Genomic DNA, 26,320 nt, shown 5'->3' on the forward strand with positions numbered 1-26,320 from the left:
GAGTGTCCCACAGTACTGACAAGACAAGATCGCTGAACATCGGGTTTTACTGTGGTTTGGCCATGTGCCCACTGACTGACAGCTCCAGTATGGCACAGTTCGATTACTATAAAGTGTGTTTACCCTGGTCATAGGGGCTTTTAGGAGGGAGGTTAGGGACCTTACTAAATTACTGGAATTCTGGACATTTCCGGGGCTTGGACGAAAGTTGATGGTTTTTCTAAATTGTTATTGGGAAGAAAAAAAATTAAGTCAGTCTTTGCAATGATTTAGCTCAGGACAGTCATAGAAAAGAAGTGCTATAGTGTGTGAGCCCCATTAATAGACATATAAACAGTACACACTCATATTTACATAGAGGAGCCTGAGACTTCCCCAGCTTGAGGAAAATTGTTTGGTCACTATTACCTTTGTGTTGAAAATGTAGTGCCAAAGGCACTTTGATAACTCTAAAATGGCTCCTTTGCCTTATGTTTAGCTTGAAGCATTTAGCTTACCGGAGAGTTAAAGGAAGAAAAGAGTCAAAAGTGCAAGAAAATGCTCACAAAGGCAATCCTTGGAGCTTTTTACTGCATGGCTGAATTCATGTGAACATTCCCCAGCCTTTCTCTCCCTGCTGTTGGTGGGGATAAAAAATAATTATGAGTGTGTGTGCATGTTATTCAGGCAGATAAGATTAGATAAGATTGTGTATAGAATGCTTTGCAGGATGAAAGAGGTTGTTAACACAACATTACAAAGGGAAAGTCTTTGACATTTATGTTGGATTTTGAAGGCACATGCACAGACTGTCTGTCTCAGATGGTAACTGAGACTGAGGTACCAGTTTAATTCTTGGTCAAGCTTTATTTGTCAAGAGGTCTAAATCCAGACTGACACTGGTACAGACTGATTCAGACCCAAATCAGGATAAATCTCCATCAGAGGGATTAATTGCCTACAGTTGGAGTTTACATGGAGTGTTACTTTTACAGTATTGGGCTTGAATGTTTTTTTTCAAACGGTTATTTTTTTTCCTGTGGAATAATTATTTATAAAATACACCTTTTTATAAGAGTTCAAAAAGAGTGCAGTTCACAAGTTTTGGTTTTCTGAAATAAAAGAAGTTCAAAAGCCATCAAAAATTTTCTGGCACTGGTCTGATTTAATATGTGAGTTAAATGGTCTATTTGTAACAATGGTCAGAGTTCAGGTTTTCAAATGATATTTGGCCTGTTTTAACCAGATTTCTCCAATGAGCTTTTAATGTACTTTATTATTGCAATCACTCTGTTCACTGTGGCAAAGTCACTGGTAGCAAAACAGCCCCAGGAAATGATGCTAACCCCATCATGCTCTGCAGTACAGTTTTAGGTACTCATTCAAACTCTGATAATTATGGCAAGATACCTTCATTTTTATCTCATGTGAACATAAAAGTCTTTATGATTGTCCATATGATCACCCACAAACTTTAGTCAAGACTGAAGGTGTCGATTTGGGGCCTCTTTCTTCACCCATCTCAGGGGTGGGTGAAAACCTGGCTGACGGTAGAGGGTGCAGGGGAGACATTTCTGTTTTGCTTTTTGTTTTTTTCAGATATGCATTGATCACACTGGTCTATTTCACTATGTTTTTCAGTCCAATGAGTGCGGTAAAAGCCCAGGGGAGAGATCCCAGCTTTAGTCAGTCATGATCACTAAGAGAAAATTAAGAAACTTGACTCTTACAATTGCATGCTGTGCGGTCTCTGAGCCACAGAGAAAGGGGAGTTTGGAGAATTCAATGAAATCCCATTATTGTTAAAACAATGACCATAATGAGTGCACATAAACTCTTGACAGGAACCATACATAAAAAGATCCTAATGACTGGCTGAGCTGTTGGAGCTTGCCTGGTTGTTAGTGCAGTAATATTAATTTATAAATAGCTCATTCCTTTCTACTACTGCAGAAATGCTGAATGAAGACGTTTCTCTTTTTTAGCGTTATTTTAAGGACACACACTGTTCTGACTTAAATCAGCAGACAAAGGCACCTGTGGGTTGTGTGCTTATTGTCAGTGCGAGCAACGACATCATGTCCTGTATGGTGTGGGCGTAACGTTGCAGTAAAGCTGATTAAAAAGTTGCGAGTTAACAATCCAAACTGATAAAACAAGCAAAAAAAAACAAAACAACAACCCAAAAACCAAAACTTCTCTTCCAAACCTTAGGGACATGTTGAGACTTTCTACTTCTCGACCTACACTAGCTTTATATTTTCCAGGTTTTTTAGCTTCCCCAAAAATTAATATCTTGCAAGCTCCCCTCAGCACATTGTTTGTTTTTCACAGTAGTGCCAAAGTTTTAGGAAAATTTGTGTCAGCAAATTAGTGTGCTGACATCACCATCTGAGGTCTAAGTCATCAAAGGTGAAAACCTTGATTCTAACTCTAGGCTATCACAGAATGTAATTTTTGCTCCTACTGTTATCCTAAGTCTTGGCAATCAGGGAACAAATAAACTCATTGTTTAAAATGACACATCCGAAAAAGAAAAATCAGTTTTGCCTTTCTCCAGCAGATAGGGTTAAGTTAGGGTTATCTCCTATAATGATGTCTGCTTCAGAGGTCTGAAAGCAGAAACAGTAAATGTTGTACGCGTTTCTGAAAATGCATGCATTTCTGTTCCTGGTCAGCATTGGCCACACAATACAAGCAGCATGTTTGCTATTCTAGGTTTTTGTTGCAGGTGCTGCAAAAATGAATGTATTTGACTAACTTGCACTGTGCTCACATGCAAGCCTCCCTCTTAAAAATCCTGTAACCTTCAGAAGGGTTGGGGTTAGGCCAGCCACCAATCGTGGTGTGCAAATGTAAATGTTTTGCAGCGGCTTGGATCAGTGGACAGTAACTTAGGCTTCATCAGACTGCTCAAGGGTTGTTGACCATGCTGCTGCCTATTCAGTGTTAATGGACTGCCCTCTGCTGTTCATAAGTGATCGGTGCAATCATATAGACATGTTTGTCCTAAAATCAGCAGATTTTTTTTCTGTGTGTGTGTGTGTGTGTCCTCTGCTCTCATCTGAGTGATGAGTTTTGCCGTTGTTTTGCTGACAGCTGATGACTCAGCTACCAGTCCATCTCTTTTGCCTCCTCTCATCATCTCTACACTGATCAGGACACCAAAATGCCAGCGATTCAATGGATTAGTCCCTCAGCAGGTAGCTTCAAGCATGAGAGAGGGGATGTGGATAGCCCTGCGGCCACACACACTTTTCTCTCTGCAGGAGGGAAAAGGCAAATATAAACACACACAGAGTGAGGCAAAGGCATAAGCCACAAATCGACCGGCTTAGAACATGTTAATATAAACCTGAAACACACACACTTTTTTATTTATTCATTGCTGTGGGTTATGACTTGTGCATGGATATGGACACACAGATATACACAATCCTGTTGCGGAGTTCTGCACAATCTCTTTATTATTGCTCACACTGTTTTCTAATTCACACTTTTCTCTCTCTCTCACACACACACACACACACACACACACACACACACACACACACACACACACACACACACACACACACACACACACACAGAGAGAGAGCAGAGAAACAAACTAACTAACATCTCCCTTTTCATTTACTGCTGTTTAACGATGCTGAATGGCACAGCCAGGAGCAGTCTGTAGCCTGTCCTCTGCATTCTGCGGCCCCACAGGTGCTGTCATCGTTTCAGCTCCGTGTCGACACTGTGGTTTTTTTTGTTTTTTTTCTTTAATGATGTATAGAAGTCCCAGCAACTCGGTGCAGCCTGAACAACAAGTAGAGTGGGTTTCAATATGGTCAGCATTAGAGTACAAGTGAGCTGTAAGATGCTGATGGTCTGTTAATGTGTGTTTAATGTCAGCTTTATTGCTGGTCAATTTTTAGGGAATGGTACAAAAAGGATGGGCTCATTAGATGAGAGTAAAATCCTAATAAGAATGTAGTGATGCATACATGGCCTTATATTTAAATTTAAACTCAGAACCCAAGAATGTGCTCTTGAAATTAGCATAAATCATGGGAGATACTTAACCTGGTGTTTATTTTTAGGCTTTTGTTGTGTGGCTTTTGTTTCTCAGCCGGGCGGGATTTTTTTTTCCTTTTTCGTTTTGAACAAATGTGGGTGGGTGTGTGCGTGGGTGTGTTGTTGTTTTTTTTGTTTTTTTTGTTTTTTTTTGGGGGGGGGGGGGGTCTGACACAATAAACTAACACATAGGGACAGACATAGCTGGACTGGCCAGCGAGCCGCTGGCGATTTTTTGTTTTTATGGGCCGATCGATTTTGGGTATAAATAATGAAAGGTGTTGGATTGGCCAATTGGTCATGATCGACTCTGGGCTGGACCAATTACAGCCGAGGAGGTCGGATGCACCCTCCCCCTTGTTTAGCAATCTTATAGACGAACTGAAGAAAATGGAGAACAAAAAAGGGAAGGAGGTGCAGAAAAAATTATGGCCAAAAAGAAACAAGCCCTTCAGGCAGACGCTGCCAAATGTGTAAAAATAACTGAATTGTTTGGCGGTAGCTATGGCATAGCTTCCACAGATTTAGCAACATCAGCAAGTGGTGGAGGCCAGCAGGTGGATAAGGGAAAGGGGAGGCAAGAGGAGGAGAGACCCGAGGCGGCCGCCGGTCATAGTGGCAGAGGAACTGAACTTCAGGTAAGAAGTTATGACCTGCTGTCTCTCTGTGTCAGATATAAACCAAGTTTAGTTGTAGTTTGTTTTCGTTGTGCTGACTTTTTACAGTCGCTTAGAATAACTGGTACTGCTACTAGCTAGCATGACAGAGTTTATATACTGCTGGGCGGGTGCTATGAAGTTACTGATAGTAAATTTTATTTTATGCTTAAGGTTAGTTTCTCAAACTCCTCAAAATCTTAACAAATTGTGCCAATCCTTACATGTTGCACCAGGCTGATTTATCATCAAAAGTGGAGAAGTCTGTGACAGAGGAGACAGAAGAGCAGCAGAGAGAGATGGAGCAAGAGAGAGAAATAAAAGAGCAGGAGAGAGAGATGGAGATGGAGAGATGACTTTATGTCATCCATGAGGGATGCATTTGACATATGTTTCACATATTATAGCCCAACAAGTTACTTATAGCAATTTAAATACGAGCAATCAGTTTTTGGCAAATACCGGAAATCAGTTTTTGGCAGACAATCGCTTTTTGGCACAACACCGGCTATTGCCATTTTTTGTGTTTCTTTTTATCGCTGTGTAACTGAGTTCAATTGAAAGCCTGCATGCGCTAGTACCTCTTGCCACAAGTTCCCAGAATCCTTTGCGGTTTTACCCCTGAATGACGTCACATTTTTGGTGGGCCGGTCTCTAGTCAAAATGCCCGGGCCGATTTTTTTGTCCCAGTCCAGCCCTGGGGACAGGTGTTGTCTTTGTAAAGGACATTTCCCAGACACAACGGTTATACTTGTGTTGCAGCAGTGCTCAGAAGCTGATCCTGGAGGAGGGTCAGAAACTCACAACGGCACCTGTGAACTGAACAATATATTCATTTAATTTTTAGCTTGTAACTGGTGACTTTTAAACCGTTATTGCATTTGCCCTACCAGCTGTGCTCATCTATCATTCCCTTAAGAGACAGAGTCCAGTCCTGCACCATCAGCAGTGGCATTGCTGCCCTTTCCATGCACGACCCCCTCTGAGCAAGTGACGAAAAAGTCCCTTTAAACTTTGAGACATCAGCAATTTAAAGAGCTCTGAATTTTAAATGCCTATAAGTTACAAATTTAAGGGCTAATGACTTGTGATATGATTCTCCATGGAGAATCATATCACAAGTCACAAGAGGGGAGAACACAAAAAAACAGTATATTCATATTTAGGACATTTTTTTTTTCCATCTTTAGTAATTTACATATGATTAAAATTAAACAAACTATAAAATGATGGCAGACTCTCAACAGACCACAGGTTTTATCTGTAACATAGGTCTTAAAGGATTGACAGTGATTTTATATACTCAAATTACCTCAATTTAAGGACCATAAAGTGGAAAACGGTTACCACAAGAGTGAGCATACGGTCTTTTCACCGACTGTTAGCTGTTCAACCACCCAGTGGAGTCCTTGGGGAAGGTCTTATTCTTGTGCCACATAACCAGCAGGGTGCAGCATTGAGCTTCAGAGCGCTACACTGGTGCTAAAGGTGGGAATGTGTTTGCCGGAGAAAACAGGGACTCCGGAGAGGAAGAGTAATCTCGGCGGTCCCTCTTGTCCTCTACAGTAGTGTTTTGTGTGTGTGTGTGTGTGTGTGTGTGTGTGTAATCTGTGGATGTCAGGGATAATCTTCTTATCCTCAGCCTGCCTGTTCACACTGCATTGATTGGTCACACACGTCTGTGCTGTATTCTGTTTTTTTCATTTCATCCAATTATTATTACTATTATTTCTCTCTATAAAAAGAGGAAAAATCAGTTTTAAAGTTTGGCTGAAGTTCCTGTATGTAGCCCCCAGAATAATTTAATTCTGTATGATAATCACAGGTGAGATAATCGAATTTCTCCCTGCGTGTTATTTTGCTCTAAAGGTTGATGGCATAAAGATACTGCTTCTGATGTGAAATTGACCGTTTTAAATCGAATCCCCCACACCAGACAGGGTTGAAGGGTAAGGATTACACAAGGTGTGTGTGTGTGTGTGTGTGTGTGTGTGTGTGTGTGTGTGTGTGTGTGTGTGTGTGGGTGAATTCTGTTAAAAGAGCTCAGCCATGAGAACGAACATAAAATATTCAGCTGACAAGAGAAAGTTGCCCTGCCGAGCACAGACACACAGAGTGGAGCGGTAGACAGTAACTCACAGCGATGCACCAATTCAAATCCCAGTCAAGCTTTATTCATCCACAGATGTGGCTCAGAGAACTGATGGGACTTGCCAAAGCAAATCAGCATCAGCACCATTAGCTCCCCCCACCCCCCCACCCCTTGTTCTCTGTTTTTGTTGCTCTCGTCTCAGTTAATTGATTTTTTTTTTCTTGCTTTAATTCTCAGGGAAAAAAGATATAAAGCTGTTTTCTTGTGGTAATACAGGGGCTGAGACAAACAGGCTGGTAATAAAAGTGTCTATTTTTGTTCCCTCCATTGCATTGTCTCCATCTTTTTGATTCTGTTGCTGTGGTAAGAGGGAGAGGGAGGGTGGTCACCTGAAGCTTTCGGAAGCATGTGCTGGTCTTGCTGCTGATGTCACAGACTCTCTCATCTCAGAAGAGAAAGGGACACACACACACACACACACACACACACACACACACACACACACACACACACACACACGTGTGCCACATGTAAGCAGCTGTGCCCAGGAGGTGATCAAATCTACACAGCTGTCCTTTTTCTTCTTCTGTCTGTTTCTGTCCCTGAGTCCTCCTCAGTCTAATTGGCTCCAAGAGAGAGAGAGACACACGCGCACACACACACGCGCACACACACATACACACACACACGCGCGCGCTTTGCTTCAACAGGTGTGATGTCAGCAGGAGCTCAGTGTGGCGCCGCATGTTGCCATGGTGACCGTCAGGCGCCTAGCGACCAACAGTTGCTCGCGTGCTCATGTCTTCTTCCCTTTCATCTTCCCTGCTCTTCAGCTCCTTCCTCGCAGCCCTCCTCTCTTGCTCCTGTGCTGTTTTCATTCATCTTCCTTCTTCTTCTTCTCTTCCTCTGTCTGTGTTCCTCCACTTGATGGTGGTGTAAAAAGATGGATTTGAACAGCAGAGCAGAAAAGCGTCTGATATCCTGATGGCCTGTCCAAATGGTGGAATGGACACATTTGTCATGGGACACACATACCCAGACTCGCACAGACAGACAATGGTACGCGCACTGATTAACCAGTGATACTTCCCATGTCGGCATTCAGGGACCCGTGTGAGGTGCAGGGTCTGTTGGTCTTACTAGCAGCTATGTGTCCTGTGTATAACCTGTGTTTAAATGCACCTGCATGTAAAAACTGTGTCTGCACAGAATTACAAGAAGAAGCTGTGAGGAAGCTTAAACATAGTAACCACATGCATAAAATATGATTAGGCAGAAAGGCAATGGTCATGTCAGCTAGTGTATGTAAGATGGCAGGATGTATTTTTAATGGATCAATTCTATGTTTATGAGACTGTATGAATCTTTTGGAACATGTAATTGCACAGTGATCAACATGTATTCATGAGTAAAATATTCTTTCTTTTCTATGAAATAAACTCTATGGACTAAATGACGTGACAGAGCTTTGGTCCATGTGGCTCACAATGACTTGTAACCCTGAGCTACAGCTATCCCACTACAGTCTCCAGCATCTTTCATATTATCATTGTGCACCCATTTCCCTCACTTCAGAGTCTCCATCATCGAGGCAACGTAGCAGAGACTCTGTGATTGTGGTGTAAGACACCCTTCATGGACCACATTTAACGAACCAGCAGCTTGTGCAGTGAATGGGCTCTGTTCCTCCATTCAAATCTACTCCGTACACACGCACGCACACACGCTTCTTAAACGTACGTTGTACATGAGCCACATGTGTGTACTGCTCATGCGGCCATGTGTTGGGTATCACACTCTGACGCACTGTGGGGGTGCTCAGATGTCATCACTTTTCAGCTACCTGCCAGATCCAGGAAGCAACACAACTGACACTCACACAGAGATCGTGTGTGTGTGTGTGTGTGTGTGTGTGTGTGAGAGAGAGAGTGAGTGAGTGAGAACTTTCACTTTAATATATCAAGTAACCAAGGAGACTTGGACCACTAATCAATATTTGATACAGTGCCACTTGAGGGGTGTGTGTGTGTGTGTGTGTGTGTGTGTACTTGGGCCACTCTTATCCATTGCTTTTACTATAGAGGTTGTGGCCCGGGTCCAATGTGAGTGTCAGCACAGAGAATAGTCTCCAGCCAGCTGTTGGCTTACATTTATTTTGTCATCTCAGGGAGAGGAGGCTGGTGGTAGTCATAACACTGCTCGTTGGAGCAATAAGATGGTGATGTTCATACACCTGCCCAAAAGTCAACCGGGGATAAATACAAAAGCTACCAGAGGATGCTCAATACCTTGAGGGAGGGTATGAGTTGTGTCCCGTGTGGGGTGTATTTATATTGAGTGATTACCTGTTTATTAAGATAATTCATGTGTACAGTATTCATTTAGTTCTTAAAGTCTCAAACCTTGGCTAAAAGGTTTGAGACTTTTTCTTCTCCTTATTATAGCCACTATGAAACTGTTACAGGAACCAACTCATCTTTACAGAACAATAAATATACTTATAAAAGTTGATGTACATTCTAGCATCATTATTCACCTGACAAATCGGCAAAAGTCATAGTATGGCATCATGTCAGGCTGAACAACTCTAACTTTTAGAGTTCAAATGCCGGTTTCAGAAACCAGTGGGTAACATCAGTGTTGCTACATACGTTACTTAGATTCTGTTTCTGAGGAGGTTCGATCCAGACTATGTGTTACATTCCAAATAAAGTGGTTTTTGAGTGAAACACAATAAGAAGAGTGCAGCTATGGGACTGTCCCTTACCTCAGGGGTATGTCGTGAATTTGGCAGTTGGTACCAGTATGGTAAAATAGAAATGGTAAATGAACTTGCTCTTATACAGCGCTTTTCTACTCTTCCTGAGAGTTCAGAGTGCTTTATACAGCATACCTCATTCACCAGCTCTTCTTTGCTTTCGCAACTTGGGGTTGAGTATCTTGCACAAGGATACTGAACCCCAAGGAAGCTGTACGGCCTGAGCTAGAGCCGCTCATTAACACTGGATTCAATCAATCAAAAGTGTGTGAAAGTATATCAAGATGAATTCTTTTATCAGAAAATAACTTCAAAGCATGTGATAATGAACAGATGGATATACTTAGGTTAGCCTAAGTAGAATGATGGCAGATTCAATACAGAAATTTTAGGACTTCTTTGCACAGCTAAAACTTTTGTTTCCTTTGCACTTGTTGCTGCTGTTGTCTCTCTGCTCCTACGACGTCTGTGAACCCTTGGGGACCTTTTGACCCAGGGAAATGCACATACCAGCGAAAGTATGGGATCAAGCATGGCTTGACAGTTGACAGCAACACTGATGGGTCACGTATCGCTCTATGCTGTAAGAGGCCTGGTCTGTGGGTACATTATTCATTATCCTTGTGGCCAGTGTTGTCAGTGACTGCTCCCCTGCACATCTATCTCCTGTTGACAATTGGCTAAGGAGAAACAGTGAAACTACCACTGAGGGACTCATTGGGTTGCCAGAGTCATCAAGTTTCCACATCTGCCAGGAGCTGTTTTAAAGAATAATGTAGTTCCCCAGTTCAGGTTCCTCTCTGCCCACTTGAAATATTTTGAAAAATCCAACACATTGAGGGTGAAGGATGGGTTGACAGATACTAGGGGAGGGGGAGTTGAGAGTTGGGCCAGGAGAAAGCAAGTGTAGTGTGAATCATTCACCAATATAATAAACTGGTAACAGCGCTGATTAATACCTCAGAAATTGGTTCTCACTGACAAAGGTTGATTTTTCAACATTACAGTCTAAACTGCAGTCCTCCCACTTTTAAAAGCAGCCATTCGGTAGATGCAATAAAATACCAGATTTATTTCTTAATTAAGTGCAGTAGGATGGGAATTTGTCTGCAGAGATACAGTTTGTGAGTACAGAAGTATAAATCAATAAGCCCTGTGCGTGTTGCCGACAGCTTTTACTGCAGCTATAACCAAGCAGGCCAAAGTTTTATTAATGCCATCATTAATCTTATGAGTTTGAATTGTGATATCAACATGTGGTTTTAAGAGTCGGCCCCTCTCACAGTAAAATCAATGCTTATTAAACTCCAAATGCCACAGAGAAGTCGGCGTCCTACTTTCTCTGTTACTTTGCAGGGTTTTTTTTTTTAATTTAATTTTTGTTTTCATGTTGCTTGATCTTTTCTCTTGTTTCATTTCTCCCCCCTCTTCCTTTATCTGTCCTTCTTTACCTCTTAGTTATATCTAATCCACTCCCCCTTCATTTCTCTCCTTTCATCTAATTATCTTGTGGACCCACAGTCTCTCTCTCTTTTTCTTTCCATCTCTTCTTTCCACTCACCCTTCCATTTATTTGACCTCTTCTCAATCTTGTCTCTCCACTCAGCTTTCTTCACTACCGTCTCGGTAGGCAATCCATCACCTCCCCCTCTCCTCTGCTGGGTATAATCTGAGGTATGAGTGTGTGTTTGTACGGGTGTCTCCCTCCTTCCCCATCCATCTGAGCCTCCATGTTCTGAGTTATTACTATCTAATCATCAGTGAGCCCAGAGCTAATCCACCATCCACACACATCCATGTTTTTTCCCATACTTTGCAGGTTTGTATCAAGACTCGGAGGAGAGCAGTGAACTTTTCCTCTTCTAGTGTAATTGTCCTTTTTGTAGGACAGGCTACCTGCAGGAGATGCACACGGCTTTTCATGCTGCAGCACCAATGGATTTTTGCTGTTGCTGGTTGTTCCTCTGCAGATCTATCATCAGTGTCTTTGTCTGCCCTTTGCTTTAAAAGCAGAGAGTCATATGTTTATGATGCTCTCCTGACGTCATAGACGGGATGCTGTCTGCTGACATTTAACGTACAGATCAGCACAGGCTCATGGAAGGCCTCAACATGACGTTTCAGTTTTGATTAGATTTCATCCTGGCCATACTATTTGATTATGATCATATAAAAAATTGTTTCAGTAGACATAATGACATAAGAATGGATAATTAACCAAAACTTTGCTCAGTCCCTTGCCCTTTTTTTTTTTTTTTTTTTTTTTTTTAACTGTTACTTCAGCTGTTGTCATGCTCGTTTAGCCTATAGTTTCTCTCTTCTGCTGTCGCTGTGTGTGTGAGGGGAAGTGAGGAGGAGCTGAACGTGGACTGAAGTGGTAGAATAGAGAAGATGGTGTTATCTTGAGCTGATTGCAAGTTGCTAGCCTACTGTAAGGGCAACACAAACTTTCCAAGTAGTGTTGATTGGTCCAGAACCAGAAACGGGCAAATGCCGACTGAACCCAAGCGTCTGTACGTCTGACAACAGTGAAATAACTGTGGGAACATGTTTCACATAGGGAACGCTTGGAGGATGGGTGCTGTATGTGTCAGCTTGAGGCAGTGCAAACTCACACATATGTATCCATATGAAAAAGATCCACATAATTTAAGTCAAGTCATCTTTATTTATATAGCACATTTAAAAGACATCAAGTGTCAGCCAAAGTGCTGAACAGAGGGATAATATAATAAAAAGAATTAAAATAGATAAGATGAAAACATTACAGAAACATTGTAAGACATCCATATGTTTGTAAAAAATATCTGTACATGCAAATATGCACATACATATACAAAAATGTACACATTCACACACAAGCACACATATGTGAATATAAAATACATATATATGTGTATACCCATGCAAACATCAGTCAATGAGATAAAAGACCAGAATAGCTAAAACAGAATAAAAGAGGTGTCAGGGAGATCCGAAAGCGTTAGAAAATAGGTTGGTCTTCAGATTCGATTTGAAGACTTCCAAGGATGAAGAGGATTTTATGAAAGGGGGAAGACTGCACAACTCTGTTGCACAACTCTGTTGCTTGTGTTGCTTGTGAAGCTCGCACACAAGAATTTCACTCACATGTGCTGTACCAATGTACCTGCACATGTGATGTGACAATAAAAGTGATTTGATTTGATTTGATTTGACTGTTCCAGAGTCTCGGGGCAGCAATGGAGAAAGCCCTGTAACCTCTAGATTTGAACTGGAAGCGTGAAACTAATAACAGCATCTGACTGGAGGAGCGCATAGTTCGAGTGGGTAGGTGGAGGCTAAGAAGATCTGAAATGTAACCTGGAGCCAAACTATGGAGAGCTTTAAAAACAAATAATGAAACCTTAAAATCAGTTCTATATTTAACTGGCAGCCAATGCGAGTATCTGAGTAATAAACTCTCTCTTTCTGGTACCCGTCAGGAGCCTTGCGGCTGCATTTTGATCAAGTTGTAGGTGGGACAGGCTTGAGTGACAGATGCCTAAGTAGAGAGAGTTACAGTAGTCAAGATGTGATGATATGGAAGCATGAGTAACACTTTCCAGGTCTTTAGATGACAGGATATTTTTGAGTTTAGAAATGCTCCCGAGATGGAAACTCATGAACAACTGAATTAATTTGCTTGTCCAGCTTGAGGGTAGAATCAAAGATGAAACCAAGATTTTTTTTTTACCTGGGGATGTACATTAGCTGATAATGGGCCCAAGTTGTTTCTTATAAGACTAATTTAAGCTCAAGTATTTCCAATGTAGAACTGACCTTAAATAAAAAGTTACTCTGATTAAAAGTATAATAACTCAAAAGTAAAAACAGGCAGGCTCTGAAAAGTATAAGAGAAAACAAAAACAATTTCTATGAGCTCTTTTTCTTTTTTTTCTTTTTTTTTTTTTTGTCAAGCTAACTTATGTCACTGATATTGTAATAAACCGATATTAATACAATCAAGCTTTATTTCAACTTATGTTCTAATTCTTATAACTCTATCCAGATTTTAACATTTATTTTTGTGAAGCACCAGCCGAGAAAAATGAAAAGAATTTAAAAAAAAAAAGAGAGAGAGAAGGAAAGAAAGACATCTAACTCAGATTACCGGAAAATAATATTTAGTAAGTCTTCTTAAATGTCTTAAATCTAAAGTAATGAGCCTGTTAAAGTGTAAGGAGTAGAAAATAGAGATCTTGTGCTAAAAGTATAACAGGCAAAAAAAATTCTGGCAAACAAAACATAAACAGATTTTCCCAAACAGTTATGTGTAGTTATTTACTTACTCATTCACGCTCTGCCCGCCTCTGCTCAGATCATCTGGGTGGTTGCTAGCTGAGAAGTTGCAGAGCCCCCTCTGGTGGACAGACAATGCACTCATGACATGGTTGAATGGTGTTTCTCCTGTCTCTCCTTTACTTTTTTAAAACTTGTGTTCATGGCCATCAGCCATAAATCAGCCAACTACCTGGGCTTGAGTCCCATTTACTGTGAGACAACTTACTTGTGGTGTTGTTGTATACGTTTCCTTCAAAGACATGTCTGGAGTTACTTCTGTGACCACATTATTCAAATTCAGCTGTCACTCTGTTTTTATCCTATCAGTTGGTTCAAGATCAATTCTAATATGACAGAAACTTTGTGGGTTTTTGTGTTTGTTTCCTCCCCACCAGGTTTACTGATCATTTGGGGTCATGTGCAAAGTGTTAATAACACCCTTTAACCTGTTCATAAGTCCATCTCCTTTACACTGCGCTGGCAAGAAGAGATCTAAAGCTTGATGGGTCAGCCCTGCCCGTGGTTTGTTAGCTTGGACCACGGTTCTTGAACGTCGATTAACAAACAGTTAATTTATGAAGTAAACATGACCAAGTGGCCTTTTATCCTTCACTATTATAATATTTGTATACAGTGGGGCAAAAAAGTATTTAGTCAGCCACCGATTGTGCAAGTTCCCCCACTTAAAATGATGACAGAGGTCAGTAATTTGCACCAGAGGTACACTTCAACTGTGAGAGACAGAATGTGAAAAAAAAATCCATGAATCCACATGGTAGGATTTGTAAAGAATTTATTCGTAAATTAGGGTGGAAAATAAGTATTTGGTCACCTCAAACAAGGAAAATCTCTGGCTCTCACAGACCTGTAACGTCTTCTGTAAGAAGCTTTTCTGTCCCCCACTCGTTACCTGTATGAATGGCACCTGTTTGAACTCATCATCTGTATAAAAGACACCTGTCCACAGCCTCAAACAGTCAGACTCCAAACTCCGCCATGGCCGAGACCAAAGAGCTTTCGAAGGACACCAGGAAAAGTATTGTAGACCTGCACCAGACTGGGAAGAGTGAATCTACAATAGGCAAGCAGCTTGGTGTGAAAAAATCAACTGTGGGAGCAATCATCAGAAAATGGAAGACATACAAGACCACTGATAATCTCCCTCGATCTGGGGCTCCACGCAAGATCTCATCCCGTGGGGTCAGAATGATCATGAGAACAGTGAGCAAAGATCCCAGAACCACACGGGGGGACCTGGTGAATGACCTGCAGAGAGCTGGGACCAAAGTAACAAAGGTCACCATCAGTAACACACTACAACGGCAGGGAATCAAATCCCGCAGTGCCAGACGTGTTCCGCTGCTGAAGCCAGTGCATGTCCAGGCCCGTCTGAAGTTTGCCAGAGAGCACATGGATGATACAGCAGAGGATTGGGAGAATGTCATGTGGTCAGATGAAACCAAAGTAGGACTTTTTGGTGTAAACTCAACTCGTCGTGTTTGGAGGAAGAAGAATACTGAGTTGCATCCCAAGAACACCATACCTACTGTGAAGCATGGGGGTGGAAACATCATGCTATGGGGCTGTTTTTCTGCCAAGGGGACAGGACGACTGATCCGTGTTGAGGACAGAATGAATGGGGCCATGTATCGTGAGATTTTGAGCCAAAACCTCCTTCCATCAGTGAGAACTTTGAAGATGAAACGAGGCTGGGTCTTCCAACATGACAATGATCCAAAACACAGCGCCCGGGCAACAAAGGAGTGGCTCCGTAAGAAGCATTTGAAAGTCCTGGAGTGGCCTAGCCAGTCTCCAGACCTCAACCCCATAGAAAATCTGTGGCGGGAGTTGAAAGTCCGTGTTGCTCGGCGACAGCCCCAAAACATCACTGCTCTCGAGAAGATCTGCATGGAGGAATGGGCCAAAATACCAGCTACTGTGTGTGCAAACCTGGTAAAGACCTATAGTAAACGTTTGACCTCTGTCATTGCCAACAAAGGTTATGTTACAAAGTATTGAGTTGTATTTTTGTTATTGACCAAATACTTATTTTCCACCCTGATTTTTTTCACATTCTGTCTCTCACAGTTGAAGTGTACCTCTGGTGCAAATTACTGACCTCTGTCATCATTTTAGGTGGGGGAATTTGCACAATCGGTGGCTGACTAAATACTTTTTTGCCCCACTGTATGTTCTCTCACACCGGATCATTCATTATCAACTCTTCTTATTAAACTGCCGTCCTTTTCTTTCTCCCTCTCCTCCTCATCCTCCTGCTCCTCCCCTTCATCTCATCGCCACTCTTCCAACACGTATCCGTCTGTCTCTGGGTTTGCGTTCTTCCATCACTCCTACGTCCTCCGCTGCTTGTTCATTTGTCGTGCTGCTGAGTTTGCACAGGGCCCACATCAATCACAAACTAATAATGTTATGTAGAAAAATGGATAAAAGAGAGATGGCTTTCTTTCTTTTACACTGAGGGAATAAAAGCTTGCGGGGGAAGAGAGTGTATACACACAAACACACACACAGTGACACACTGCTTGTATTTAACTATGCTATGTGGTCTGTTTGTCCTCTAGGGTCTGGGTACCCGTATGTTCTGGAGGCCCCAGCTCAGGACTTTATATCTGGTAAACAAGCGAACAAAAGAATATATATCATCCCGCAATCGCCCCTTGAACTACCAACTAGCCCACAGTCCTCACACTCTGCTACAGCAAATAAAGCTGCATTAGCGCTCAGACATTAATCTTTGATAAGTGCTCATTAAGTGTACCGAATGCTTGAACATTCTCCCTCGCTTTGCTGTGTATTAATATGTCCATCATTCTAATAAATATCACACGTAGGTATCTGCAGATTCCAGGTGTGTGTGTGTGTGTGTGTGTGTGTGTGTGTGTGTGTGTGTGTGTGTGTGTGTCTCTGTCTCTCTCTCTTAGGGCAACAAAACAAAAGGAAAAATGGTAACCGGATTCATATATGCACATTCACCTTGTGGCTTTGTATTAATCAACAGCCAACATGAAAAATATCTATGTGTGTATATTATTCCCATTCCACTGTGTGCTCCTCTGCTAAAAAAGACTAACTCCCTCAGCCTGGCCTTATTACAGCTAGCCCCAAGCCCTAATGGAAAGTAATAACAAGCTCCAAACATCTGTGTGTGTCTCCGTGTGTGTGATACAGGGGATAAATGGTTCTGATTAAGGCCTGCTGCAGATGGGCATGATGATCAATGTCTCCCTTCTTTCTGTTGCTTAAGAACACAAAAATGTACCATGGACGGACACACACACGCACGCACGCACGCACGCACGCACGCTATAAGCTTAAACGACAGCAAAGGTACTGCATGCACAATACAAGTGCTCTAAAATTGTCGAGGGCAGGCTGTGAAAGTGTAAATCAGCACACTCGTTTGTCTGCAGAGGACTGCGGAACGGAAGTGCTGACTCTGCAGCGGCAGAGCACGGGTGGTGTGTGTGTGTGTGTGTGTGTGGGTGGAGGGGTTTGGGGTGGGGTGGAGAGAAGAGGAGGGCCAAACTGTATTGAGAGACTGAGAAATGAGGGAACTGCAGAGCAGCAATTGAAGAATAATTTGAAGAAGAAGGAGTTGGGGGAGAGGAAGGAAAATATATAAGACTGAGGGGTGGGAAGAAGCGAAATGGACAAAAGTGAGAGAGGGGCAGGTGACAGCAGAGGGCCGCAGAGTGGACAGCTGAAATTGATGAGCAGGGAGGGGGGGAAGGAGATGAGAGGAAGAGAGAAGCTTTCCAGGGAGTCAGCAGCAGGCCCCTTGGCTTTTGGTGCAGCAGGCTTTCATCCAGGAAATGAAATGACTTACCTCTCCCCAGTGCCATTCGAACTCAGCACACACACAAACACACACGCGTGCAAAGCGAGAAACATATTTCCCCGACGCATTTAAGCCAAATGCACACAAACTTGTACCGATTGGCTGTTATTGTGATCATCATTGCCACCATCTGCCTATTTTGGCTCTGTGTGTGTGTCCACAGTGTGTGTCCCTGTTGGAGAAATCATGCCGCCACTTTCTCAGTCACCTTGTCACAGCCAACTTTTATTCATCATTGTCATCATCACCAGTATTGGACTGGTGCTTTGCTGAGAGCCATTAAACAGAAGCATCCAGTAACCAGTTCAAACAGGGATTTTTCTCTCTGAGCCACATATAAATACCATGTAATCTCATGTGGTAGCTCATGGGAGTTTATTTTTAATCAATTACATAGGGGAGCATATTGCAAACGAGCAACTAATCAAAAAATCATTAAAAGTGACCTATAATGTTCATGTCCACCTCTGTATTTTAATTCTTGGACTTTATTAGAGGAGGGCAGGATTCATACTTCATAAATTTGCCTCATTTATCTTTTACTGAGCTTTGGTGGAGCCCCTCAGCTCAACGAGCAATTTTAGCTCGCTTTCTGTTCCCTTAATCCAGTTTACCTCTGATTGGCTGTTTGTCATAAACAGAAGGTATGAGCACAGGTGAGCCTGAGATACTCATTTTTTAGGACTGCCCCCTCTTGCTATCATCATCCAGATTTAAAGGCTGTGGCTTTGGCTCCCAGAGATTTACTTGTTGACAGACAGGCCTCTGTAGTGGAAAATTTGGCCATGTTTTAATATCATTATCCACCATTGTTACATGATACATATGACAGAAAATAAGGAAAAACATGATGGGGCCATTTTTCCATCGTGATTGTAACAAGCAAGTCTATAAGAATAAATAAGCCAAACATCAGCAATGCCCCAGCATAAGAGTTGCGCATAAAATAAACAATAACACAAGACAAGCAAGTATGAATAAATTACAAATATTAACTATTAAACCTAGCAGTATAATTTCAGCTTTGCAGGTGTGTGTGTGTGTGTGTGTGTGCGCGCGCGCGCGCGCATCACTGGACAAAACAGCTTTGTGATTAATGGGTTTTTATATCTACATTTGTGAATACAGTGGCAAACATCTCTACACGTGTTACTGTTGCTTTTAAAAAAATAAAGTCATCATCGTGGCTGCTGCACTCAGCCAATCTCAACTTTTCACCTCTTTTCTCATTATTGATTCCTTCTACACTAATAGATCCAGGAGTGGAGGTTGCCATGACAGTAAAGTTTGGGGTCATTCTTTCAGAGGCCAGCAGGTCAGAGCTGGCTTTGTAGGTTCCAAAGCCTCTGAGGAGACATAGGACTGAAGTGACTTCCTGGAAAGAGACGGAGAGGGGAAAGAAAAAAGTCAGTCGCCTTAATGCATTCATTAAGGATGACGTTAGGACTGCAGTATTGATCTGTGTGTGTGTGTGTGTGTGTGTGTGTGTGTGTGTGTGTGTGTGTGTGTGTGTGTGTGTGTGTGTGTGTGTGTTCGTTCGCCTGGCAATGAAAAGGGCTATTGATCAACAAGTTTAAAGTTGTATGTAAAAGTTTTGAGCTCCAGAGGTAAAAATGGAGATACAGTAGTGACAGGTCTAGTCTAAGCAATTAACCAGAGACATGTAGTCACGGGTTGTAAGAGTTAGCTGTCACGGACATGCAGATGCCACAGGAACAACTTGAGAAGGTGCTGACAAAAGAATTATTTCCTATCCAGCTCTCTGCAGTGTCTTTAAGACTCAGTGCCATTGTAGAACTAGCTCCAATTTGGTCATATTCCCAGACTTGTTAAGCTCAGAGTGTGACTGATTTCTTAACAGGTCCTTTCTCTTCTGTTGGTTAACCACAAAGACGGTGTACATGCAGATGAGGTGGTCATTACCCGTAGCTGTGTAAACCCACATAAACTGGCTTTAGTATCTGCAAGAGATGAAGAGCTTTCCACCCAAAGATATTTCCTCTTTGGGGTTTAGTAAATGGTATAGTGGTGCCGAGCACTCAGCTGCCTGTTAGCATTGCATGCTCAATCTCTCTGAGTACCTAAGGTGTAGACTTTGATTCATAATTGGATGTAAGATTTTACCCCATGGTATCACCACCACGACAGTGTGTGTGTGTGTGTGTGTGTGTGTGTGTGTGTGTGTGTGTGGTTTTTTTGGTTTGTTTTTTGTTTTTTTTTGTGTGTGTGTTGTTTTTTTTTTTTTTTTTTGTTGTTGTTTTAATATATCATATGAGAGTAAATGAAAGAAAAGAAACTGTTATTGGCCTACTCAGGGTGAGCTGCACACAAAGATCAATAGCAATAGAGTTGCATCAACGTGGGTGACTTTTAATGTTATTTGAAACAGGTGACTACCACTGTGGGGTTGTTATTCAGAGTGGCACTGGCTCATTCAAACAGTTCTTAGAATATGTGTGAAGATTGCATCAATCTTTAGTCTTTTTAAGTCGCTGGAAATTTAAGGACATTATTTTTTTTATCAATTTGGTAATTTTGCTATTTTTTTACTGCCCAAAGGTCCAGTCTTGAGTTCAGCAGAGAGTACTTATTGAGCTCCCTAACATCCTATCCAACTTGAGCTCCCTGGTGCCAGTCCTAGCTGTCACACTGCAAGAGGCGGGGTCACCCTGGACAGGTCACCAGTCCACTGCAGGGCACACACTCTGTTCCACACCTGTGGTCAATTTAGAATCACCGCCTAACCCGGGTTGTTCCGCTGGATTGTGGATAAAACTAAACCCATCAAAATATATAGCCAACAGGACTCTTTGGTATCTGTAACTGATGGCGTACTTTAATAGAAACACGCATGGGATGAGCCTCCATTAATTAGCTTCACTCTGTAAACACTCTGTGTACTGTAGCTAGAGCTGTAACTGAAGACCTAAATTCGGTCTTAACACTGTGTGTGTGTGTGTGTGTGTGTGTGTGTGTGTGTGTGTGTGTGTGTGTGTCTCTCTCTCTCTTAGGGCAACAAAACAAAAGGAAAAAGAATCATTTTTCCTGTAACAGTGTGTGTGTGTGTGTGTGTGTGTGTGTGTGTGTGTGAGAAGTGAGTTACCTAAAACTCGATCGATGTTTCAGAAGCTCTAGTCCAAAGCATGGACCTTGTTTGCTACTGGAGAACAGCTTTAAAACATTTATAAAGACATCTACAGGAATTCCTCTTCTTTATCCTGCCCTGCTTTTAAATGCAAAGAAATCCCCCCAGCTGGTTGTGTGAATTTTAGTGCTACTTCCTGAAGAAATGTTAAACATACATCACAAACTCTCTGGAAGTGATTAAAGGAAGTTACCGGGCGGTTTTGCATGTTAACTTTGCTGATTTTTAGCTGCTCTGTTTTTGTGTGTGTGTGTGTGTGTGTGTGTGTGTGTGTGTGTGCATGCGCACAGATGCTTGTGTATGCCGATACGCCATTACACCTCATTAAGCAGACATTGTACTGCAGCCATAAGACGGGTGCCACAACAGTCGTTACTCCAAGAGTGATTGAGTGCGAGACGAGGTGCTTTGCCTTCTCGCCGGGGACTGACGCCGAGGCTGTTACAGAACATTTACATAAACATCACCTCCTTCTTACATCTCATTAGCATAGAGAACACATCAACATGTAGCAAGGAGCGGAGGAGGAATGGATAGATAGATAGTTTAAAGGACAGATAAATGGGGAGGAAGGGAGGGAAGAGCAACAAGGAGAGTGTTCTGAGTGACTGGAGATGGGCATATTTAGTAACAGAGGAAACATTTACAGATGCATTGTTAGTTTTTATTTCTCTAACATTGTTTTGTTTTTTTTGTGTGTGTGTGTGTCTTCAGGGGCTAATTTGTCCTGTTAGCTCTTTTCTTCATGCTTGTAACTCCTTTCTCCCTTGTGCTTCCTCTTTATTTTCTACAGCTGCACAATCAGCTCCTTTCCAAAATTAGCTAATTTCATCGGAATCACAAAGCCCAGTTGAATTACTTGGGGCTAGGTAAAGCTGTTGGGAACTTTGAGGAAATTAAAAGCCTAAAAGTGTCTCCCATCATCTACCCATGCTGTAAACTACTCAACCACAAATGCATAGTTTGCAGAGAAGAGAAAAACATGGTGATTGCTTGACATTTTCTTGTGCTTTTAAAATAGATTTGACCTGTCAAGGCATTCTGCAAGACCTCTAAAGGTGCCTAGAGGTGCCAAGAATATATGAGACCTGGGGGACATTAGAATCTCTGGGGACTTGTTAAACATTGGGCTCCTACAAATAGGTACTCACCCATACGATCGTGGCTCAAGAGTTGGGAGTTCGCCTTGCAATCGGAAGGTTGCCGGTTCGAGCCCCGGCTTGGACAGTCTCGGTCGTTGTGTCCTTGGGCAAGACACTTCACCCGTTGCCTACTGGTGGTGGTCAGAGGGCCCGGTGGCGCCAGTGTCCGGCAGCCTCGCCTCTGTCAGTGCGCCCCAGGGTGGCTGTGGCTACAATGTAGCTTGCCATCACCAGTGTGTGAATGGGTGGATGACTGGATATGTAAAGCGCTTTGGGGTCCTTAGGGACTAGTAAAGCGCTATATAAATACAGGCCATTTACCATTTACCATTTACCATACTGACTTGGTCATAAGTATTCAGCACCTATGAAGAAACGCGTTGCTTTACTCCTCTTCGTGGCCCCCAATATATCAACCATAAATAGAGGTGGCAGACTTTGTACTTCACAAATCAGTACAAATCAAGTGTATTTGAAGTCTTGTTTTTAAAGCATTGAGCTGAGGTTTCCAGCCATTGTCCTTATAACCAAAAGGTGAGTTTGATGCTGGAAAGTCATACGAGAATGATTTGACAATCTCAACCACAGCCTAAAGCTTACCTTATTTTGTAGTCTATTCTAGTTCAAGTGGAATTGTACATTTAAATTTAACATGAGTTGGGCAAGTCAGTCAGACTTGAAAATGGTCATTGAGACTATAAAGTAACTGTAAAGTTTTTAATAAGTTGAAGAGTAATGTAGTTGGTTTCTTTGGGGGGTTTTTTTAATTTTATTTTGGGTGTACAATTGGATGTCATTTTTGCAGATAGATATACTGGTCATTAGAAAGAATACAGGTTTAATGTACTTTCACATTGGTCATCTGCCGAGCACGTTAATAGGTAACCGTAGCTTGTGAGCACAGCATGATGTCTGAATTATTTTATTTTGCACTTTTGTGTTACGCAGCAAGGTGTATAGAAATCTAAGTTGACATGAGACCAAAAGTTGCGAGGAGCGATTGTGTGAACAGTACAATGCCACCAGCCTCCTTTGACTTTTCTTTTTTAAGATCTAGTCTATATATAGTTATAATATTTTTTTTTTAAGTAATTGAAGTGGCTCACTGTTTAAGCAAATGACCATCTAGCTAAGTCAAGTATATGTGTCTTCATTTATATTTCTGATAAGGGCAAGCAGTGTTTATAAAAATATACACCAGTTAAATTCAAAGCAGAGCAGTCACTAACCTTTCAAACCAATCTCAAACAGCATTCTCTCATAAATCTTCTCTTATTTCCAGATTGCTTGCATCTTTGTTTCCAGAGTTGGGTATTGTCTCTGGAAGCAGGATAAACTCCACTTGTCCGTGATCACACTGGAATTAGTAGCACAAGTCCATTTCTGTATGTTTGATGTCTGTTTGTCTTTCTATAAAAGTCACTGCACACCATTTTTCACTGTTGTCTACATATCAACTTAGTGTGAACAACAGGTACCCAGAGTCAATCCAAATCTATGCTTTTAATGCCCTCATCTATTCCAGAATAGAGCGTGCCTAAGTCTCTGAAGATCTCACTGTAAAAATGTGGGAGAAAAAATTCCTCTGGCTCTGTCATCTGTTCCATATTTTAAACCATTCTGCCTGCAGAAGAGATGATTTTACGTTACAGATGTTGCATCTTCACTCTGCGTTTTATCTTGAACTTGCACATAGCTTATGTAAGAGCCTGCTGGTAGGCTGATGTAATGGGTAGACAGGAGAGGGGTGGCACGGTTTGCATATCTCTAGACTGCAACTTAGACATCTTGGAATGAAAAACTCAAAATATTTTTTTTCTTTGTTTTTTTGCCTTATCCCTTTAATCTACACTGTACAGTGTACAATACTAATGTTGTAGATTTTTTGTTTTGGTAAACTCTACAGTAGAGCAGTCATGGAATGAAAATGACTCTCTTCTACATTTGGATGTCATTAATAGAATGGTTGTTTCCATCCTCTTCTTCAATTTACTTTTGTGTTTGATCTTTATGTAGATTTTATAGCAGGTGTGTTTAGTCCACTTTTTAGAATAAGACACACACACACACCTTCCAGTCCCCTCTGCCGCTAAAGAAGTTAATTTCTACCACTGAGCGTACTCCTCCTTCTCTCTTTAAAAGTTTCCGTTTAAAAAGCTGAATGGTCAGATTTTTCTATCTATATTAATTTTAATCTAATTATGCCAGTGGTCTTAAACACAGCCAGGCATTTCTAATTGAATATCTCCTTACGCATGAAGCTACATAATGAATGTGGGGGCACATACACACACAAAACGAGAACAGGCCTCATTGCCATGACTGTGCAGAATTGAGGCATTAATAGTAGGCTCTTTTACCCTTTCCACCCATATATAGCTGTCACCCTGCATAACAAATGAGCGCCTGATTTGAATAATTGGGTTTTATCTGGTAGCGGTCACAGGGATTCTGCACTTGCAGTGATTTTCATCTTGGATGCATGTACTCATTCTTCCTGCTTCCTGCCCTCATTTTCCACACAATAACACCAGAGATGGAGCAATGTGTTGTTTTTCCTAATATAACATATTTCATATTGCTTTGTTGGTATCATCTGAGAGAGTGGTTTGATTAATTTATCCTTATTACACGTTTCATGCAAGTGTGTGGGCGTTTCTTATGGAAGAAAACACTCATACAGTAGAGTTTTGTAACATTTTCAGGCAGAACAGCAACGGCTCTGGCTGTACAGTCACTGCATAGACTGTTTCATATCTGTGCCCATCCTCATATCAATACATTCAAGTAAATGACTATATATACTATATTTCATTTATTATTTAAAAAGTAAAAAAAATTAAGAAAATGGAAAAATTGAGATCTTTAAAAGATGTCAAATAACTTCAACGGTATTTCCCAGGTCAGTTGAATTTTCAGTCTGCAAAATATTTGTTTAAATTATTGAAAAGAGTACCCAATCCGTTTCTTCAATTAACTCTTGTAGTTAGTCCTAAATTACAGGTACCTTTTTCATTTCCATTAAATTTAGAGAAGGCTTCAACAAAAAATATTTTTTGGAAACAAACAGAAAAAATAATGGAAAATTTCTGAAAGTATATTTTATGGTGCTAAATTGTTTAGAAAAAACATGGCCGAGATATACTGATACTGCTACTAATCATTTGTAATTATGAGTGACAATTTGCACAAGTGATTCATGTCTTATAGCAACTCCTACTGGCTACAGATAAATGTGCTGTGCCTGAACGGCAGAATTAAAAGGGAAAGTAGCTTTATGTCATTATTTTTCAATAAAAATATCAATTGGTATGAAATTCTTAATAGGAAAAAATAACTGCACAGTCCACATCACAGCTATTGAACTGTCAAAAGTGAGTTCTCCAAAAAATCTCAGACTTTGATGTGCTGAAACTACTCTTCTATGCAAACCTTAATCAGTTGCAAGATAACTGAAGATACATGTACTGCCTGTTTCACATCCCGTGCCATTCTGTTTCTTCTTTTTGGGGCTCTCCATGGTGGAAACACTAGTGTACTTAGTGTCATTATCTGGTTTGACTACAGCTTTCAAACAGATGGCCTCGCATTATCTTCAAGCACTCTTTGAAACGATGCATAATTCATAGTGGAATCAGCTGCTCTGTCCCCGAGGCAACGAATCAAACTCCGAACTATAAGATTTCCAACACCATGCTGCCCACTTACATGGCTAATTTGGTTTCATAGACTACATAGAAAAGGTCGATATAGTTTTTGGATGCCTCATTTTAAGCCATCTGTATTTAGATGACAGGTCGGAGTGTTAATGAACTAATTCTAGCAAGCTGCGTGCATAGATCATGGGAACAATGCACAACACTAATGCTAATGTATACAGAGACCAATAAAATGTTACTCACTAAAACTGTAACACAAACCTGTTGAGAGTTCATTACCATACAGCAAAGTTATTTCTAAGATAATTGTGTGAAAATATTCAAAAGTCATCAGCCTCCAACTTTAAGGGTTAAAAATACCTTTTTGTAATTACGCTCTGTAAAATGTAACTTTTTAAACACCAGGGGGCAGAGTTTTACTAAGGGCTGTGTTGAAACAGTTTATATTTCTTTTCTTAGCTTTCTACCATAGACTTTGCACCATAGCATGTGGTCCAAAGGTGTATTACATAAAAGTATAGGTACAGTACAGTTCTGGTCCCAACACAATCTGTTATTTTAACACATGAAGTCCTAGAAGCTATTTGTTTATATTCTGTTGATAGCTTTTGTTGATTTGGATGGTTTCAAACAGCAATTTACAGAATGTACCTGTGAGCCATGTGT

At 41.3% G+C, this 26,320-nt stretch overlaps 1 protein-coding gene across 3 annotated transcripts in view; it reads left to right on the forward strand.

Annotated features, from left to right (window-relative positions):
* Positions 1-26,320, forward strand: part of LOC146693359 (chloride channel protein 2-like) — a 183,386-nt gene that overhangs the window by 55,207 nt on the left and 101,859 nt on the right. Inside the window, exon 3 of one of the 3 annotated variants that reach the window (XM_085479176.1) lies at positions 16,432-16,482. The exons of the other annotated variants lie outside the window; for them this stretch is intronic. Within the exon in view, the coding sequence (XP_085335302.1) occupies positions 16,432-16,482 (51 nt within the window). The remainder of the gene's footprint in view (positions 1-16,431; positions 16,483-26,320) is intronic. 3 annotated transcript variants of the gene reach the window in all.

This window comes from Copadichromis virginalis, linkage group LG14 (assembly GCF_057382275.1).
Source record: "Copadichromis virginalis isolate Kocher_CV1m ecotype Utaka linkage group LG14, C_Virginalis_male_GT1.1, whole genome shotgun sequence".
NCBI classification, from domain to species: Eukaryota; Metazoa; Chordata; class Actinopteri; order Cichliformes; family Cichlidae; genus Copadichromis; species Copadichromis virginalis.